At 35.9% G+C, this 21,755-nt stretch overlaps 1 protein-coding gene across 1 annotated transcript; it reads left to right on the forward strand.

Annotated features, from left to right (window-relative positions):
• The first annotated feature begins 13,043 nt into the window (after nucleotides 1-13,043).
• LOC147292183 (large ribosomal subunit protein eL31) lies at nucleotides 13,044-15,560 on the forward strand. Its single transcript, XM_086236913.1, has 2 exons — nucleotides 13,044-13,200; nucleotides 15,125-15,560. Exons 1-2 carry the CDS (start codon nucleotides 13,115-13,117, stop codon nucleotides 15,402-15,404), a joined length of 366 nt encoding a protein of 121 aa, XP_086093039.1. The 5' UTR covers nucleotides 13,044-13,114; the 3' UTR covers nucleotides 15,405-15,560.
• The last annotated feature ends 6,195 nt before the right edge of the window (nucleotides 15,561-21,755 follow it).

Here is a 21,755-nt window from a genome sequence, read left to right on the forward strand (position 1 = left end):
GCTAGCCTCACTTGATCTAGACAAGCCAGATTTATTTTGACCAAGGATAAATTTAGGTCCAAACATTCTGGTCTCAATCAAAGTCATTGTACCATTTCGATCTAACCCAAAGGTAACTTGCCTGAACTAACTTACTCAAATTCTATTCCCATTGATATTCCAACCGGTGTCAAAATATGGCCAAAAAAGCTGGCATGTTTTACAATATCTCCAAGTCAGGCCATATAAAAAAACTAAGCACCAACACGTCCGTAAACGACATCAACGCAGCCAAGGACGACATTAACACGGTTAACACCAAATCGGCCAAGGCCAACACTACCAAGACAAATCCGGCCAAGGTCAATGTGGCCGCAATGTGCATTACGTGCAGGTCGTATTTGTCCAACCTCATTTTGATCAGACAAAGGTTATCTAGTCACCTTGACTCCTTAATTTCATCTTATCTAACCTTAAACCAACGTTCTCGGCTTACTTCTGCTTAATTCGGCTTAGGTGTTAAATTTAGGCCCAAACTGGTGGAAACTAGAGATACCATTTTTCAAATACCCGTTTTGCCTAAATACTGAGTTTGAATTCTTCATCTAAACAAGGTGCTATGAGAATAAAATATCCACAATAAAAATAGATAGCTAATACTAGTTTTACATAAAGTTGGGTTTGGTTTAGTGATGATCATCATATACATATATGTGGTAGTTGTTCTTGTTCACGAATGGATGATGACAAGAATGGAATCAGTTTCGGTTTGTCTGGGAACGTACCTTTTTGCAGTTCAATAATTTGTTTTTGTTTTTGTTTTTTTTGTAACATTAGGCCATAATGCAAGAGTTGTTGTCTCCCTCATGTTTTGTTCTTATGTTATATTATATATGTATGCATTTCCTCTATTGGCTCACATTTCTTTCTGCACTATGACATCATTCAGTTTTACCTTGCCTCTCTCACTGTTTCAGTTGCCCATATTTTCTCCACATGTTTCTGACTTTCCTATTTTTCTTTGGATGTTGTTAGAAAACTAACTTTTTTATTTTTTATTTTAAATTGTCACATAATTTTTCGTGTTGGGGAGGTTGAATTGACAAAAAAAAAAGTTAGAGAAGTTGAAGATATTTTGGGGCTGTTTTAGTACACTATAATTATAGAATAATGCTATACTTACCACATTTCTTATACCACATTCTTATACCATCTCACGTGTCATTACTTTATTGAACAGAGTTTTTCTTTTTCTTTTTGGGTTTTTCTTTTTATTTTTTAGTATCCAATGTATGAATGCCATGTAAGTTGCCACATAAGGTGGTATGAAATTATGGTATAAAAATGTGGTATATCTAGCAGTACTGATAATTATATGACATACAACCACGTTAATGATAGAAAATCTAGATTTGAATAGTGAAATAGTGAAATCATCAACATCTAAGGGCCAAAAGGCAATTTTCTAGATTTTATATATTGTGGCACAAGATTTTGAAATTGAAATTTTTATATTTCAACACATCCCTTCATATGTGACTAAATTAAGCCAAATAAGTGAATAATTTATATTTGGTGATATAAAAGAAACATAATTTTATTAGACACAACATGTGAATAAATTATACGGTACCATGTTAAAGTTGGAGCATTTAACTCAATGGCATGACTTCCAAAATTTCTGATGCAAGATTTATATTCTCAATAAGGTAGATCCTACAATATTGGAGTTTCTTGGATGGAAATTGGAGATTTACTGTCCCTCTTTATATGGAAGTTGAAAGAAAAATTGAGAAATAGTGGAGTTTCTAGGATGAATTTTTTTTTTTAAATGCATTTTCAAAGGAAATTTAGTGGAATTTAGAAATATATAGCTAAGAAATTAAAAAACAACATATAGAAAAAAAGCATCCGTCAAAGAACCACCAGATATGTCATATGTGCACAAAAAACTTTGCTGAATAGAGGAAGTTGACATATTTTGCTAATAATGGAAATGAAAAAGGACACCAAAGTGGGCTGTGGGGCACCATATATACAGCTATGCAGCAAATTTTCAATGGCACAAATGGCTGTCAAAAATCCAAGGGATCTCATTGATTTTCCCCACCAGTGGCTCTAAGCCAAGCACAGACGTTAATGTTCCATTGGACAAGGGAGCATGGACAGCATTTATCAATGCTACCTACAGCACAATTAAAGAAAGCATCCAAGACCCTTACCTCTATCAGAGATAGAGAGATAATACACAACATATTATTTGAGATATTACAACAATAATATTAAGAATTTCAAATTTATATTTCAAATTTAGATTTCAAATGATGTATCATTATATATGGTTATGTTTTATTTGTTGTAAAATAAATAATTCTTAAAGTGAACTATGTATGAATTAATAAAATACTGACAATGTTACACATTATTTGAGATTCAAATTTAAGATTCCTAACACTACTCATATTACAAATATCAGTACTCATTTATGAAGGGATGGAATGTATTGAAAGCAAAGCTAAATAACAATTTTGGTGTTAATTAACCATCAACAATGTTCAAGTGCGCATGGTAAACTAAAGGGTTAAGCTCATTAGTACAACTGACCCCAATGACCTTTTTCTTTTAATTTTTTAAAGCCGAGAGGAAAGGAAAAATGAGCATAAAATCTTTAAAGCCCATCACCTGTATTTCTTTTTTTGATGGAAAAATGATAGAAAAACTTTATTCGACCCAATTGATTAATGTCATTCAGTGCAGAAGAATTTTAAAAAAAGGGAATAGTCCACAATGTAGCCAATCAACTTTGCAATTAATTATAACACCATTGCTCTGAATTTACTATTCATTATCCCACACATAAAGATTAAAGACAGAGGTCCAACCTCCTCCTCCCCCTTTAATCTCCTTTGAACTAAAATAAAAATTCATTCAACAAAGGTACAAAGCATATATGTCAAAAAAAAAAAAATTTATTTTTTAAAAAAAATCATGTATGTCGTCAGCCAACAAAATTGGAAACTAAAAATTCCTTTTCAAACAGCCATTTGCTATAAATATCCATTTTCCTCTATCACATCTTCCACATGTCCTCAACTATATATTATAGGACACAGCTTTAATTAAAAGATATAAGCAAGTTTATTGGTTGTAGCCAAGGAGTGTAATTTTGATGTCGAGGAAATTTTCGATGGAAATTTTGACGGAAATTTTTGTGAAAATTTCGATTAAAATTTTGATTTCGATAAAATTAGACAAAAACGACCATATATTTATTTAACATATTATGTACTACATAGATAAAAAATATTGAAGAAACCAAATTATATAGTAGGTTTCATGTGATATAAGGTGAATATAATGTGCGCTGGATGCAAATACTATTAGAAAAATGGGTCACTGATTAATAATTATATAAATAACACCTCATACCCTTAACCCTAAACTATATACCCTCTATATACCATATATCATGTAAGGCTATATCTCTCCATATACCCTATACCATGTAAGGTTATACCCTCTATATACACTATAAGGCTATACTCTCTATATACCATATACCCTATATTATTAAATTTACTCAACCCTACCTCCTAAACCATAAACCATAAACAATAAACCACTCCCTAAACCCTAAATTATATTAAACTTATATAAAATTATAAACTTAAATACTCCATAGTGATATTTAGTTTATAAACTTATATAAAAGGCTTATTTACATCATTGTCTCCTGTAAGATACATTTTTTTTTTTTTTTCACTTTGCTCCCTGAAACTTAAATCCTTTCAGTTTGCCACATGAACTTCACACAGTTATTGCAAAATACCCTATGTCATCAACTGTGTCAATTTTCCGTTAAAATAGCTGACGTGGCACCTATATGGCATGAGTGAGACCCTTTTTTAGCTATGTAAGATCCATGTGGACAAAAAAATAATAAAAAATAATTTTTAAACTAAAAAATAATAAGATCCATGTCAATTTTTTATAATTTGTTTTGTCCACATAGATCTTACATAACTAGAAAAGGGTATCACCCATGTCATATAAGTGCCACGTTAGCTTTTTTAACAGAAAAATTGACAGAGTTAACGGTATAGGGTCTTTTGCAATAACTGTGTGAAGTTCAGGTGGCAAACTGAGAGGATTTAAGTTTCAGGGGACAAAGTGAAAAAAAGTGTATCTTATAGGGGGTAATGGTATGAATAAGCCTATATAAAATTACTAAACCCATATTATAGTTTTTCTAAAAAAAAAAAAACCATATTATAGTTTATATTGTTTTAAACTTTTAATTAGGTTTTATTACATTTTTAATACCCTAATGTCTAACAAAAAAACATATTTAAATATGTAATGTATAAAGTTTTAGTACAAATTTTTTAATTAAACTAGTTAATACCCATAAATTATGTAATTATGTGTTTTTTGGTACAAAAAATATATAATTATGTTTATATAGTTGTTTAGTTTATATATTTTTTTATTATTAAATTTTTTATACTCGATATTCCTAAAACTCTAGAACTCTAAAAAATTATAAAACCTATTACTTCCACCAATTTGTAATACAAATACTCAATATGCTGATGGCCAAAAAAAAAGAGTAGTACTTAATATGATTGAGTGTTGAAGTCGAAGTGTCCAACCCGCTTAAAGGCTTACAGCTAAAGCCTTTCCCAAAATAAAAAAGCTTAAAACCTTTGAGTATATTATATTATATTTGTTAACCACTTAACCCTAAAGTCATACACATATTTTTTCACTCTTCTTTCTCAGTTTTGTGTCGCTGCTCCTCTCTCTCTCTCTCTCTCTCTCTCTCTCTCTCTCCTCCTCTTCCTCATCTTTGTTTCTCAGTTCTCTCTCTCCTCTCTCTCTCTTGCATCTCCGTCACCTCACTCTCTTTCGTCGTCGATCTGTGTTCTAGGGTCACGGGGGGAAGCCGGCCAGGGAGGCTAGAAAATGCAGAGAAGTCACCGGATGAGGGTTGGGAAATGCAGAAAAGTCGGAGGAAGGAGGGCTGGGAAATGCAGAAAAGTCGCCGGGGAGGGTTGGGAAATGTTGAAAATGGATGGGTTCAAAATTTCGACGAAAGTTTACAAAAATACACGTGTGGCAGCTTCGAAATTTCGAAAATTTCGCCGAAAAATTATTGAAAATTAATGGATATGTTATAAAATTTCGAGGCTCCCCAAAAACAAAAATTTCGGCGAAATTTCGCCGAAAGTTTCGAAATTTCATTCCTTAGCACTTGTAGCAGCCTGCCTTTTTTGTGCACAAAATATGCGTGCTAGTACTACAGTGGTTCCTAACAAATCTCATCGTATCATTTTTTCACCATGGCCAAAGAACCATGACTCTTTATGGGGAAAACAAATGCAGCAATAGAGATTTCAGCTAGAGTTGCATCAAACTCGAAACTAGAAATTAAATTTGACAATATGCACAACCCTAGATAGGGCAACTACTTTGAAACACCCAAAAGACAATGAGTTTCATATGCAGAAGATGGCATCTAAAACCCCACATAACAAATTAAAAAAACCTAAAAGACAACAGAGTGATAAATATTTTAAGAGAAATTTGCACATTTATGGTACAAACTATAAGGGGTGTGTGCATTTACTACCCAAACAAAATATTTTTACTAATTGCCATATAAACTTTGTTTCGTGTTGCAATGTACCTACCGTTAGATCCCATCTATTTTTCTGTTACACGCTGACATGGCGTGCACCACGTGTCACCTCTTTTCTTTTATTTTCAGATTTTTTATATTTTTCTATTTTTAGAAACTTTGAAAATTAATTAAAAATAGCTCCGGAGTCAGAAAAATATACGGAAAATTCTTACGGATTCGTCTTAACTAGTATTAATTTACTATGGGTAAAATTACCATTTTGCCATCTAAGTGTTTCCAGAAAATTTTGGAAGTACACATTTATTTCTTGTTTTAACGCACACACCTTTTATAGTTCGAGTGCTTGTGCAAATTTCTCATATTTTAATATTTTACATTCATCAATAATTTAAATGTACATGGTAAATTAAAGGCCAAGGTCATCACAAACAACCCATCATGGTTTCTTAAAGAGTGTCAAGAGTAGAGGCAAAGCAAGCATAAATATATAAAGTTAGCAATTGTTTTAGGAGACACAGGCATTACAACAGTTCCCCGACAAACCTGCAGTACAATAATGCACATTCAAACTTATTGCAGAGACCTTGGCCAACAAAAAAAAAACCTTATTGCAGAGCAAATTTAAAAAACAAAAAGGAAGAAGAAGAGCTTCAGCTTCAACTTCCTTTCTAGTTACTAAGCGGGTCCTCTTAAGTCTTCGGACTAGCCTACTAGTTACTAACTTACTATTTGTCTAGTTCTTCATTTATGTAGGGGCTGCCATTTCACTGAGGAACTGAGCAACCCAACTGACCCAACCCAATCTATTCGAATTGTCTTAGTTTCCCATCTTTCAATGCATGGGTTCAATCAGGCTGCTATTTTATCAACACGACACATTCAGTTTGGGGCCCAGGTTGCATTGCATATATATTTCCAAATCCATGGAACTCGACCCAAACTAATTGACTATATGAAGATTGCACAAGCGGATGGAGATTGGAGCCTTATCCTCCATACAATGGATGCATGTGTGATGCAGTACCTATGGATGCATGTTGTTGTGTTTGGCTCGCCGAAATGTTTCTAGAAAGTGATTAAAATAGGAAATTAGCAGTTTTAGATAATTCCTAGTTGGGTACAGTTTTGGCAAAATTCCTGCCTACAATCTAGAATAGGTGAGATAAAGATTAGGTAATTAATCTTGGGTGAGAGATCTAGGGTTTTTGGAAAACACTTTGAGAAAGGGTGTACAAGGGATTTGGGATTGGGTTATGTGATTTAGTCCAATTGTAATCTTATACTTATTATTCTCATAGTGAAGAACGAAGATCTCTCCCGGGGACGTAGGCAGAAATTTTGCCGAACCTCGTAACAAATCTCAGCGTGATTGTGTGTGCTTGTTGGTTTATTATTTTCTGTTTTCTTGGCTGTATTTGTTATTTTTCTTTCATCGAATTATTGCTTGTACGCCGTGACGGTGGGAATTAGGATTTAATTCTCAAACTACATCAACAAGTGGTATCAGAGCCATATTTCGTGTTCATCGATCGTGGTTCCGTGTTTATCGATCAAGGGTAGTTTGTCATGGCAGCGAGAAGTAGTAGTGTTTCATCTTTTAAGGTGGAGCAATTTGATGGAAGAGGTAAGTTTACTCTATGGCAAAAGAGAGTGAAGGATGTCCTAGTATCGCAAGGCGTGAGACACGCCTTGAAGGGAAAGGAAGAAGGAAAGTCGGCAAAGATGACAGATGATGACTGGGAAGACTTGGAGTGCAGGTGTGTGAGCACGATTCGGCTTTATATTGCTGATAATATTATCAACAATATAGATGAATATTCTGCCTCGAAATTGTGGAAGAAACTAGAAAAGCTTTATTTAGCTCAGAAGTCTATGGCCACAAAGTTGAATCTGAAGCGGGACATATATAAGCTGAAGATGGAAGCGGGTGCACATCTCATGGATCATATGAACGTGTTCAAAGGACTGCTGAATCAACTCGAAAAAGTAGGGGTAAAGATTGAGGAAGAAGATCGAGCCCTCTTACTTCTAACCACACTTCCTGATACATATGACAACATAGTGGATATCTTCTTGTATGGTAAGGATACACTGAAGATCGAGGAGGTCGAGTCAACTCTCTTTGTCTAGTGAAAGGAGAAAGAAAGTTGAGAATAAAGATTCCTTATTTGTTGCTCATGGTCAAAGAGGAAGGCAAACTACCAAGGGTTCTAGTGATAATAGCAAGGCTAGATCAAAGGGTAGTGGTAAGGGTTGGCAATGCTATAGGTGCAAAGAGCGGGGACACATAAAGAAGGATTGTCCGACTTGGAATAAGAAGGATGGTCATGGCTCTACAGTAGTAGCAGACTATAATGAATCTGGAGAGCTTCTCACAGTCTCTATAGGTAACACTTCTTCTCATGGTGATTGGATATTGGATTCGGGTTACTCACTATATATGCTCTAGGAAATAATATTTTGAAAAGTTTCAAGAATCAAAGGGAGAATCTTTCTCTTTCCCTGACGGGTCCAAAGTTGATGTCATGGGGGTTGGAATGGTGAAGATCAAGATGTTTAATGGGGTGGAGCATTCTTTGGGTGGAGTCGCTTATGTCCCAAAGCTACAAAGGAATTTGATATCCTTTAGTAGGTTGGATTCCAAGGGCTACCTGGTTTTGATAGCAGGTGGAGTCATGAAAATTACTCATGGAAGCATGGTCCTAATGAAGAGAGAGAAGTGTGGTGGTCTATATCGTTTGATAGGAACTCAAACCTCGATGGTTGGTTGGAAACGGAATGCACAAGAAATCAAGCGCTTGAGGAAGGTCTCGTTTGTGGGTACAGCAGAGACGGTTGTGACATGTTTCCAAGGTTCAAACGATGGTGAGAAAGGAGATCCTACTGGAGGAGGGGGTGAATCGAGGCTTCTCTTCGGTGCTAATCGGTAATTGGTTACACGATGCAGCTGCACATAGGTATTGGCCGTGCGAATCAAGGGTGGACCATAGTTTCTTGATTCGGGTTATGTGTAGTTGGTACAAGATCAAGGCCAATGGTATTTGGTGCAAAGTAATTTGCATGATATGCTCACCAAGGTGGAGATTGTTGTGTTTGGCTCGCCGAAATGTTTCTGGAAAGTGATTAAAATAGGAAAGTAGCAGTTTTAGATAATTCCTAGTTGGGTACAGTTTTCTTAGGAATGCTAAAAGGCTTGCGCAAGGCTTTTCCTAGTTAAGGAAGTTCTGAGTTTTCCTAAGTGTACAAGGTTATAATTAGTTATTAGGCCTATTACCTAATTCTACTAGGAAAAGGAATTCCCAACTGTAACCTATTATATGCCGCAGCCTATAAACTTATAAATAGGCTGCTGCAAGGCTAGTTAATATATAGACAGAGCACCAGAAAAGGGAGAGAATCAGATTGGAGTGAGCAAGTCCTTAGGATTCTTGGGAGGCACACAATTTAGAATAGGTGAGATCAAGATTAGGTAATTAATCTTGGGTGAGAGATCTAGGGTTCTTGGGAAACACTTTGTGAAAGGGTGTACAAGGGATTTGGGATTGGGTTATGTGATTTAGTCCAATTGTAATCTTATACTTATTATTCTCATAGTGAAGAACAGAGATCTCTCCCGGGGACGTAGGAAGGAATTTTGCCGAACCTCGTAACAAATCTCGGTGTGATTGTGTGTGATTGTTGGTTTATTATTTTTTGTTTTCTTGGTCGTGTTTGTTATTTATCTTTCATCGAATTATTGCTTGTACACCTTGACGGTGGGAATTAGGATTTAATTCTCAAACTACATCAACATATATATGTCACATTTTGTTGGAAACGGCTGAAAGGTCATAGTTGCATATATGATATTCACATGACCTGTTACACTAAGGCAACAAGTATGCCTTTTCAAGATGTCAAAAGAACTATACTTCGCATTCTCTGATCTTAGAGAAGTCATTAAACCCCTCAAGGATCTCAAGGTTAATGGATTATTCATCTATGAGAAGTACGTCTGAAGTTAGGAGCAAGGAATACAGAGGAATACAGAGGAATACAGAGTTATGCATATGTAGGTTGAGAAGAAATTAAAGGATGACCAGCCCCTAGAATTTAGTGATCACTTAGATGAAATAGTAACAACTTTTCAGAGACTTTAACGGTGTGTTAGGATGGAGAAAAAAAAATTTAAATTTAGACAAAACTCATCATTTAAGAAATGATATGTTCTAATTTTCTTGTTTGGATTATAAACACAGAATTTTGTAAATTCTATATGGAAAAAAAAAACTTAGAATTTGAGGACTATAAATTTTAAATTTAAATTTCACTTAAATTGATGTCATATTTAAAATTTCAATTTACAAAAGAAAAATAAGTCCTAACCACCCATCACCTTGTCAATTAACCACAATACCACCACGCCGTAGCCACCGCCACCACCACCACCGCTGCCATCTCTCCCATGTACCGCATGTGGGCCATCACCCTTACTATCATGATCAATTCACCAAAAGCATCATCCTTAGTTGTCACCATCACTATCACTCATTTATAATTGATGCAAAAAAAATACAACTATAAATTCTGTATCGTAATTCTATTATGTTTACAAATTCTAAAATTTTAAACGGAATTAAATTCCATCATTAATTAGTAGTTTCAAAATCCTTGTCCAATTAAAATGCATTGTAAAGAGCAGGCCTAAAGGCATGAGTTGGACAAAAAGACATCCTCGTAGATTATATTGAGGAGGACCTTAATTATCTCCCCTTGGCGACACCACGATTACCGTAATCCTCAATGAGGTAGCTCAGGTTAGTGATGAACTGATTATTAGCCACGAGTTTTGCACCAATAAGGAGCATCCACCATGTCTAAAGGTCTAAACTCATCTAATCATAATTTCAAGCATGGATAAGTTAATATGTAAACTCAACAGATTGCTTGTGGGCTTTGCAGATATTTCTCAAACTCAAAATATGCAATCTCAGTAAATTGCTTGTGGGTTTGTTCGACAATGATTTATATATTTGTTGTTTCCTAAAAGCATTGATGCTTCTTGTAATAGATTTTGTTCCAGCAAATAAGATGAACAGATTGAAGGGCATTAGATCTAATCGCGACCGTTGTGTCGCCGGAGACCGGTTCGCCGCCATTGATACCGTTCGGTCCAATGGACTTTTAATCATACCAAGATCTACAAACCCCAGAAGACCGCTTCACCGTTCGAAACCCAGACGCGATATCGACGTCTGCTGATGTCGAACACCGTAAATCCGAGCCCAGAGAGAGAGGGGAAGGAGAGTGATTCGCGGACTGGTGGGGTGGGTGGGAGTAAGGGAGGGAGGAGGGGGAGGGTGAGAGTGGCTGTTGCGTGCTAGTTTTTTTTTTTTTTCTTGCTTTTCATTTTGGTTTTTCAATTTTCATTTCATTTAAGTTTTTAATCTCATTTAGAGGTATGATTATTTCTAAATACTTTTTAAAAATAATTTGTTTTTAATTGTACTTAATCATAAAATTGAAAGTTTGAGAAAAAAAGTTAATATTTAACAAAAAAAAAATTAACTGAAGACATCGTCGCATATTAATAAAACAGTAGTGCTACATATACCACATTTTTATACCATAATTTCATACCACCTTATGTGGCAACTTACATGTCATTCATATATTGGATACTAAAAAATAAAAATAAAAACCCAAAAAAGAAAAGAAAAACTTTGTCCAATAAAATAATGACACGTCAGATGGTATAAAAATGTGGTAAGTATAGCATTATTCTTAATAAAATTGAGTGATAAATGATAAAAATTATTTTGATAGGTACGAGAGCACACCTCTTGGTGTAGTATTTTATAAAGGCTTATTCATACCATTGCCCCCTGTAAGATACACTTTTTTTCACTTTGCCCCCTGAAACTTAAATCCTCTCAGTTTGCCACCTGAACTTCGCAAAGTTGTTGCAAAAGACCCTATGCCGTTAACTCTGTCAATTTTTCCGTTAAAAAAGCTGACATGGCACCTATATGGCATGAGTGAGACCCTTTTTTAGTTATGTAAGATCCATGTAGACAAGCAAAATTATAAAAAATTGACATGGATCTTATTATTTTTAGTTTAAAAATTATTTTTTTTGTCCACATGGATTTTACATAACTAAAAAAGGGTCTCACTCATGCCATATAGGTGTCACGTCAGCTATTTTAACGAAAAAATTGACAGAGTTAACGGCATAGGGTCTTTTGCAATAATTTTGTGAAGTTCAGGTGGCAAACTGAGAGGATTTAAGTTTCAGGGGGCAAAGTGAAAAAAAGTGTATCTTACAGGGGGCAATGGTGTAAATAAGCCTTTTATAAAAAAATCAACTTTAAAATAACATGGATGTATAGTAAGTAAATGGTGTGAGGTGAGAAAAGAGAGCAGTTTTGCTCACTCCTTTAACTTAGGTGTATGCTCACCTCCCATTTAAAATGCTGTTATGTGTTTAAAATGTTAACCATGAGTTAACTCATTATATTTAATTATTATTCAACAATAAACAATTCATATAAAGCATTTAAAAATATTTAAGACTTCAGAAAAAAAAAACTTAAGAAAACCCATAGCCCACCCACGTGTGCATCTCTCCACCACCCCCATCCCTTCTTCTTCCTTCTCCTCCTCCTTTCTCATCCCAGACCTTCTGCAACTCAAGGTCAAATAAACCCTGCTCCGGACAAAAATAAACAAATAAAACCAAAACGACAAACGAACACAAATCAAAACCCAAGCAACCCAATCAAAAACTCTTCTTCTTCTTCATCTTCCTTCTCATACTCTGCGATTTCTTCACCTAACAACAAGACCCATAGCAGCCTATATTTTTCACAATTATTGGCATATTCATATCACATATAACAACCTCAAAAATGCCAGGAACACAGCAACACAAAAGTAAAGATAGATCAAAATCACAGTAGAGAGAGAGAGAGAGAGAGAGAGAGAGAGAGAGAGAGAGAGAGAGAGAGAGATTTGGCAGAGGAAAAAAAGGGGATCAACGAGATTTGGTAGAGAGAAATAGAAAGAAGGAAGGGTGGAGAACGGGGAAGAAGGAAAGAGTTTTAAATATTTTTAAATATTTTGTATGAATTGTTTATTATTGAGTAATAATTAAATACAATAGGTAAACTCATGGTTAGTTTTTTAATATTATAACAATATTTTAGATGAGAAGTGAGCATAGACCTGAGTTAAAGAAAGTGAGCAAAACTGTTATCGTGAGAAAAATAAGAGTGTGCATATAAGGGTCCTAAAATTAAAAAGAGAAACATTTGAAAGACAAAATTAACCTTGCACTTTTATAAATCTCAAGGGCATTTATGTAGTTCAGCTGAAAATCCAGGGCATTTCACCAAAAGGCAACCAGTATATGATGTATCGTAACGCCGTAGGGCTTGTTTAGCAGCCGAGAGAGCAAGTTCATTGCAGGGAACTCGAGGTCGTCTCGATTGGGATCGCTGGTCTTCAACAATGGTGGAGAAGGCCGGAAAGGGAAGAAAGGAGGAGGTCGTTACCAGGGAGTACACCATCAACCTCCACAAGCGCTTGCATGGATGGTAAGACTTCAAATATTATTTATACATGTATCTTTGTTGTTCTTGTTAATGGGTTTAGATCTGAGTTTAAGGAGCTTAATTTAATTTTATTTGTGTTTTTTATGGTTTTATTTTCGTGGGTTTTTTGTGAGCAATATGTATTATTTATTGATTACATTCTTTGATTTTGACCTTGCCCAATTGAACCCAAAGTGTAGTAGATTATTGGAATTACTGCTCAACTCTGAGCTTTGTGTTTTTGTGAGAAATATGTGTTCACATGGTTGTTTTATTGATTACATTCTTGATTCCGAACTTTCCCAATTGAACCTAAAGCGTAGTGGATTATTGAGATATATTAATAACCTCTGAGCTTTGTTTTACTTCATACCCAATTTAGGGTTGCGATTTCTAGATGTAAAGGCATATATACACATATTTATTATAGCTGAAAATGTTTTGTATTAAAGCTTTCATGAAAATTGTTTTCATATGTTGTATACATAATAAGAGTATTAAAGGTATCAGAAATGATTAGTTAGGGTGTGAAAAGAAGCTTATCTGTGCAGTGAACGAATATTTTTGCTTTTTGGACAGTGTGATTGTTGTTAGCAGGTTGATGCCACTTGGGTTTATTAAATTATTCTTGAGGAAGTTACACTTTTGCAGTAATCTAGAGGATTGCTTAAGATTTATTCTTGGAACCAGAAGTGAATTGTTGATTTGGTAACATGATTTGATGTACTGGTGTACTGCAACCATGATTTATTTATGGCTTATGTCTAATTAGTCCATTTGATTTTTATTTTTTATTATTTGGGATAGCCAAATTTTCTGCATCTCATTCTAATATTTAATTTTTAAAATTTTTAAGACTAAAACTGAAAATTTTTGTTAAACCAAGAACTGGTTGAGAACTGAGGGCTTTGTAGAAGTTAGAGGGTGTTGTACATCAGGAGCTGTGATATTTTTGTATAGAAGACATCTGAGATAACCTATTTATCACAGCATTGAATCCCATTTTAAGAGTTAGTGGCTTCTTGTTATGAGACTCAAAATTATGTAGAAGAATCTTGTTGTACAATCTCTGTTTTTATATGAAATTCTGCTTTGATTGGATTTTCTTTTTAATTTTATCTGAAGCTTCATGATCTTAAATTGTCTATGTTTCCACAAGCTATTTAGATTTAACTTGCTCTACCATAATGTTTCCATCTTTATTTTCATATTGATTCGTGTCTTTGTTGCATTTGATTCCTTCCTGGTTGGTATCATTTTGCACAAACCTTCATTTTTGGCTGTGAATTTATCTCCGACTTAATTGAACTTCAGTGGTAGCAAATGCCAAAGTTGATGTTTCCATCTTTATTTTCATATTGATTCGTGTCTTTGTTGCATTTGATTCCTTCCTAGTTGGTATCATTTTGCACAAACCTTCATTTTTGGCTGTGAATTTATCTCCGACTTAATTGAACTTCAGTGGTAGCAAATGCCAAAGTTGATGTTTCAAAAACATTTTTGTGCTTTCGCATGTATGTCAATGTGCCTGAAATCAATGTATTGAGCTGGCTCTGCATTTTATTTATAGACATTGTGTTTCTGTATACAGTATCACAATTACATATTTTTTTTGGGAATATGCTTATATCAATGTACCATTGGTCTTGATTATAACTTACAATTTGATCAGAATATATTGATATTACATGCAATGCAAGAAACAAAGGTAAAAATTACTCTATAGTGGTGAAGAATATATCTTTTTAAAAGATTCACTGATGGGAAATCTGCTTGTTTAGTTTTTGTTGGGAAAATACCTTAATCTCTGAGTTATGTTTCTGAATCCATTTCTGCGGTTTTTCTTTGTTGTTTGTTTTCTCATTGTTCTGGCTGCCTGAATTGTATTTCACACTATTAAGTAATCTATACCTCACTTCACATGCAGCACATTTAAGAAGAAGGCTCCCAAGGCCATAAAGGAAATCAGAAAGTTTGCTCAACAGGCTATGGGTACTACTGATGTCAGAGTGGATGTTAAGCTCAACAAGCACATATGGAGTCGTGGGATTCGTAGTGTGCCAAGAAGGGTTCGTGTCCGCATTGCACGGAAGAGAAATGATGAAGAAGATGCCAAGGAAGAGTTTTACTCACTAGTCACTGTTACAGAGGTCCCTGCAGAGGGATTTAAGGGGTTGGGCACCAAGTTGATCGATGAAGAAGACTGAACTAGTTTAAATCCCTTTATTCTAGTTAGGTAATATTCCAATTTTGGCTGTATTTTCATTTACTTTAGGATACTTGGTCTGGTTTTGATCATTCTTAGGAGTTTCCTCAGCAGAGTGTTGCGGAATTATTATTTTAAAAACTATTTCTTTCTATTCTTGTTATACTTTACCTCTTCCTTTTTGCTTTTCCTCATTCTTGGGAGTTCCCCCAGTTTTTATTTTGAAGTTTTAACTAATAAAACCCAAGCATTTAATAAAAAAAATTAGAGCAAATTACACCTAGCTACTTTAAGTATGCATCCTATTTCAAGTTCATTTCTTAAGTTCAAAAAGTTGTTCGTCAGTATCTCAACTTTTATTTTGTGACAACTACATACCTCTATCAACTTTTTCGCCTGTCAGTCTGTTAAGCGCCTACATGGCACACTGACATGTTTTATAAAAAATGCCACATAGACAAAAAAAAAAAAAAATCAATTAACCTTAAAAAATGAAATAATTGAAAAAAAAAATTCAGCAATTCACCCCCAACCCGCAGCCCACCTCCCTCCCCACCATCTCCACCCTCACCTGAAAAAAAAAAAAACCAAACCCAGATTCAACCCCAACCCACAACCCACCCCTCCCTCCCAACCGCATACCCTGCTGCTGAACCCACCATTGAAGGCAACCCCAACCCACTATCGATGGCAACTCCAACCCCTAACCCCACCACCTGAGACCCCACAGATGAGAACTCCGAAGATATCACGAGACTCAGAGCGACGAGGGGAGCAAAACCCAACCGGTCCGGCATCCCAACTTCGCCAGAATAGGCGGATCGCCGCTGGAGGTTGTAAAGACGGTGGGAGGATTGCATTTTGGAAATACTTCATAAGCATTTGTTGGGGTTGTTTGTCGTGTGAGAAATTATATGCCTAAAACAACAGGAAAGCCATTAATCTTGAAGGTTGGAATCCATATTATGTAGAGAAAAGGCTCGCGAAGAAAATTGAAGTTGTCTGTAAACTTTTTTTATTCTTTTAACCTTGTCAAATTCTTTGGCCCGGCTGCCAAACATTATACCCTTTGTATTGACAAAAATTTATATGTAAAATTACACATTCTATAAATATCCCATCATTTTTCTGTAAGATGATCGATTTGCAAAACTAGTATTTAACTTGATGTTATGGTCTTGACAGCGGGAGAGCAAACCAAATTACAGTAGACAGTAATCAACAAAATCTTTATTGAAAATTCAAACACTTGGTAAATTAGTAACTTGCCGTCAATGGTGGGTTCGGCGGCGGGGTGGGTGGCTGGGAAGGAGGGGAGGGTTGTGGGTTGGGTTGGGGATCTGGGTTTGGTTTAGTTTTTTTTTTTTTTTTTTTTTTTTTTGCAGGTGAGGGTGGAGATGGTGGGGAAGGAGGTGGGCTGCAGGTTGGGGGTGAATTGCATAAATGTTTTTGGTTTTTTTTCAATTATTTCATTTTTTAAGGTTAATTGATTTTTTTTTTTAAATTTTTTTGTCTATGTAACATTTTTTGTAAGTCATGTCAGTGTGCCGCGTAGGTGCATCTGCTTGCCATTGTGAGAATAGTGGGGTTGGGTGTGCCCTTTATGGTCATTCACCTGGGATAAGGTTTGGTCGGTTTTGGGTTAGATAACACAGAGAGAGAGAGAGAGAGAGAGAGTGTAACGACCCGACCAGACCCAAATTTCAATTCTTATTTAACTTTGGTTTTAAGAGGCTTTAAATGAAGTTTAGTTGCACGACTTTGAAAAAAATTTTCTAAATTTTTTTAGAAGTTTTTGAGAATTTATGCGATGTTTCCACCGAAATCAATTTTTACGTTATTTAAAGTTTATTTAGTTTAAAATGCTCCGTTTTAAATCGTGAGACTCCGTATTTTTCCAAGATTACTTTTGAAAAGTATTTTAAATATTTTGGAAATTTATTCGAGAAATAAAAAGTTTTAGGTTAAATCTTAAATTTTCTTTTTAAATTAGTTTGACCCAATTTTTGATTTTTTATCTAATGGGCTTTTGACTTCAAGTTTGGGCTTGTTAGAAAGGTTTCGAACATACGAACTCGTAGACGCGAACTATGTGTTCATCGAAGTTTCAGATAAAGAGTTAAGGACATTTGAAGTAAAGGGTATTTTAGACTTTTACATTGTAGGATGTTTCTAGAAAGGCCCAATTTTTTTTAAAAAAATTTCTAATTTTTTTAAAAACCTCACTCTCTCTCTTTCTCGCACCTCCCTCTGCGCGCACACTTACCCCCTATAGCCACCATCGCCGGCCACCCCCTCTCGCCGACCCCGACCTTCGGTGGGCCTCCCTCGACGCCGATCACCACGTCCCCGCCACTCCCTTCACCAACCTGACCGTACACACAAGGGAACAAGTCAGAGAAGACCCTCCAGCAGCCGCCACTTCCTTGCCAGATTCCGGCCATCTCCTGTTGCCAATTACTGTTAATTCCGGTGGGTTTTCTTTCCCCTATGTGTTTGGTTGTTCAAAGTTAGGAATTTGAAACTTGAATTTGTGGGGTTTAATGCTATTTTCAGGCTTGCTTGAAAATTGGTTTCGGGGATTCTTGTTGGACAATATTCACCCTTTGAACCCCAATTAAAGATTAGAATTTAAAAAGTTGTGAAATTCTGAGTATTTGTGGAAGTTTGAGTTGGGGGCTTTAGGGCCATTTCAGGATTTCTTGGGTTTTTGGATTAGAGGGTGTTCTTGATGTTTTATTGGATAAGTTTCATCTCTAGAAACTCCAATTTTGCTGTTAGAACTAAAAAGTTGGAGAAATTTTGGAGAAATGATGAATTTTGGTTTTGTACCACCACTTTGAGCAGTTACAGCGGTGGTTTCAACCGCCCAGCCACCACTTCCTTTAGATAATGTGAAAAACGGACCCTTACTGAGTTGGAATGTTTTGAATAGGTGGATGCCCCTTGGGTTGACGGAAATTTCAATTTGGATCGTAATCGGACACTTTTTAGATAACGAATTAACTCTCGGACGAATTCTCAATTTAGGTAGGTCACGTGCATGGTTTCTTTCGGTGTATGGTTAAATTTGAGAACGTGGGTGTCGTGGGTTTGAGTAGGGAAGGTTTGGTAATAGGTGTGACAATGTCATAATTTAGAAAGAGCGATTTCTAACCGTCATGAAGAACATGAGTTGGGTAGGACGTTAAACTTCGTACACACACACACACACACTTTAAATGTCTTTGAGTCGAGACTAAATGTATTTTATCGTGCTATTTTTATAGGTGACACTACCGAGACACGTGATTATTCGGTGGAGGATCAGAGTTAGATTTCTCAGTGTGAGTGGACTTTATTTTATGAACATTTTATGAAATTCATGTTTTCACTCATTTTGGTTATTTGAATTTGTTTGAAAAATAATAGAAGTTGAATTGGACTATTATCTTGAAAGTGTTTTTTTCTTAAATTATGATTTTATTATTTATTTTAGTTATCATGAGTTTTGGCTTAGAAATATTGATTGGGAGTTAGACATTTTCTTTATGAACATATGTGATGAATTTCAATGGTTTAAGTCTATCTTTTGACAAGAGTTTGAATTTGAGTTATGAGTTTTATGAATTTAAATGGGCAATGATGTTTATATATATATATATATATATTTACTTATGTCAATATGTTGCAAATGAAATATCATGGAAAAACCAGTTCAATATGATTTTACGAATTGGTTCCAATTAACAAAAATTATATGGATTTATAAGATATCTTTATTCTCGAGTTATGTTTGAAACGAGGTGATCTTTGAATGGTCAGAAATCTTGTTTGGTCACGAATGATTTTGATATTAAAATGAGTAGTTTTAAACTGCCCTATCAGTACCCTCCTTTAACATGTATAAATTGCTCTGCACTTACCTAGAGATGACTTGGCGGTGTATGACCAGCATCACATATTCGATATGCACTTGCCTAGTCGGCAGTGTACGTATGACCAACATAATATATTGCTCTGCACTCGCCTAGAGATGACTCGGCGGTGTATGACCAGCATAATATATTGCTTTACATTCGCCTCGAGATAACTCGGCGGTGTATGACCAGCATTATAAGCTCTGCGTGCACGTATGACCAACAGTCTCTCGGGTACCAGTATGACGTGATTTTTGTGAAATTTATTGAGATCTTACTTGGTTGATTTTAATCGTAATATCAAATTATTTAACTAATTAGCGTTCTTATAACATTTTAATTGAACTACTGTTTAACATATTCTTTGGGAGAACTTCTCTAAACACTAAAGAGTCAGAAAGATCACTGTCACACTGCACCGCGGAGTCTGTAGATAAGCAAGATTGATCTACCAGAGGAGATATTTCACCCACCGTACCTGATGAGCGCTCGATACTACATTGATCGTCTTTTTTCTTCTGTAACCTGAAATCGTTGAAAAACTCCATATCTATGGCATTCGGCCATTCACCAACGTTCTCCTCCTGAAGGGAAGATTCAGAACACTCATAAAAAAGTTGTTCCTCATGAAATGTAACATCCATAGATACATAGAACCGACGAGACGGAGGATGATAGCACTTGTATCCTTTAGTAGCACGACCATAGCCAACACATACACATTTCAAAGCTTGGGACTCCAATTTGGTACGTTGATGCCCATGTAAATAGACATCCACAACGCGCGTAGCCAAACACTCGAGGCTCCAAATGCAAAATAGACGGAAGCTCACAAGAATCAGTAAGGACATCCAATGGTCGCCTGAAATCTAGAACACTAGATGGAGTGCGGTTAATTAAATACACAACCGAGCTAAGGGCATCGCCCCATAAGAAAGTCGGTACGCGACCGCCAATCAATAATGATCGAGCAACCTCTAATAAGTGTCTATTCTTCCGTTCAGCCACCCTATTCTGTTGGAGAGAATAAGAACAAGATGTCTGATGGATAATGCCATGCAAACCAAAGTAATCCGTCAATCGATTGTTAGCATATTCGCCGCCATTATCAGAGCGAAGAATACAAATCGAACGATTGAACTGAGTGTTCACCATCTTATGGAACAATTGGAATACTCCACATACATCACTTTTATTATGAAGAAAATAAATCCAAGTCATACGCATGGAATCATCTATGAAAGTGACAAATCATCGAACACCATTAAAGGTAGAAAGAGGGGCAGGTCCCCAAACATCAGAGTGAACCAAACCAAAAAGAATTCCACATTTATTATCATTAGAAGAAAACACTATTCGGTGACTCTTAGCCAACACACAAGTTTCACATTGGAAATCCTGGAAATTACAACCACGAAACAACGAAGGAAAACAACCGCCTAAGATAACTAAACGAAGGATGACCCAACTGCTGATGCCAGAGCCAGATCTTTTTCTTATTCGCAACTAACTGAGCACTACTAACTTGATGAGCCCGACTCACACCATCCAGACCCAAAGTATCACCATCCAGATAGTACAAGTCCTCATCCCTTCTACCACTGCCAATCCTCTCCTTGGTATGGATGTCCTGAAAAATACAGTGAGTAGGAAAGAAAACAACAACACAACCAAAAGACGCAGTTAGATGACTAATGAACAATAAATTCCAGTTTAAGGATGGAACAAACAAGGTATTAAACAAAGGAAGAGACGAAACAGACACAGTGCCAATGCCAAGTACTGGAGAAGACACACCATTGGCATTAGTAATGAATGGTTTGGGACTATTAGACGACAAAGATTGGAACGCATATCTATCACAAGTCATATGATCAGTGGCACCTGTGTCAATTATCCATGTATGTGTACAAGAATTAGTAGAAGTACTTAAAGCACAATAAGAGATACTTGACTTGGCAGCAAAAATAGAAGTATTGACCAAATTGCCCTTAGGAGCCGGTTGGGTTGCCTTAAAGGAAGAGTCCCCTGGAGATGCCTTCATGCCTTTCGGATGCCATTTCGGATACCCATGAAGTTGAAAACTCATGTGGTACCATTACAATGAGTACATTTTCGCGTCTCATTCTTTCTAGAACCGAACTGGTTACCACCTAAGGGTCTGGCCACCATGGCCATACTAGTATTAGTAGGACCACCAAGCATGATATCCTGGCAATTAGCCTCAGCACACACTGTAGCATAGGTAGTGCGAAGATCAGGCAAAGGAGAGGTAGCAAGAATTCTCCTTCTAACACTATTCAAATGTGGATCAAGTCCAGCCAAAAAAACATATAGCTGATTAGCACTAACAACATCATTATACAACCCAATATCTCTGGAACATTCCATAGGACAAGGTTGAATTGCATCCACCTCCTGCCAAAGTTTTTGCAATATACCATAATATTCAA

Source organism: Dryas octopetala, chromosome 3 (genome assembly GCF_963921425.1).
Source record: "Dryas octopetala chromosome 3, drDryOcto1.1, whole genome shotgun sequence".
Lineage (NCBI taxonomy): Eukaryota > Viridiplantae > Streptophyta > Magnoliopsida > Rosales > Rosaceae > Dryas > Dryas octopetala.

Coding starts and splice junctions, on each gene's coding strand:
- LOC147292183 (XM_086236913.1), top strand. CDS start 13,115: ATGGTGGAGAAGGCCGGAAAGGGAAGAAAGGAGGAGGTCGTTACCAGG. Junction 13,201..15,124: donor CACAAGCGCTTGCATGGATG/GTAAGACTTCAA, acceptor CTTCACATGCAG/CACATTTAAGAAGAAGGCTC.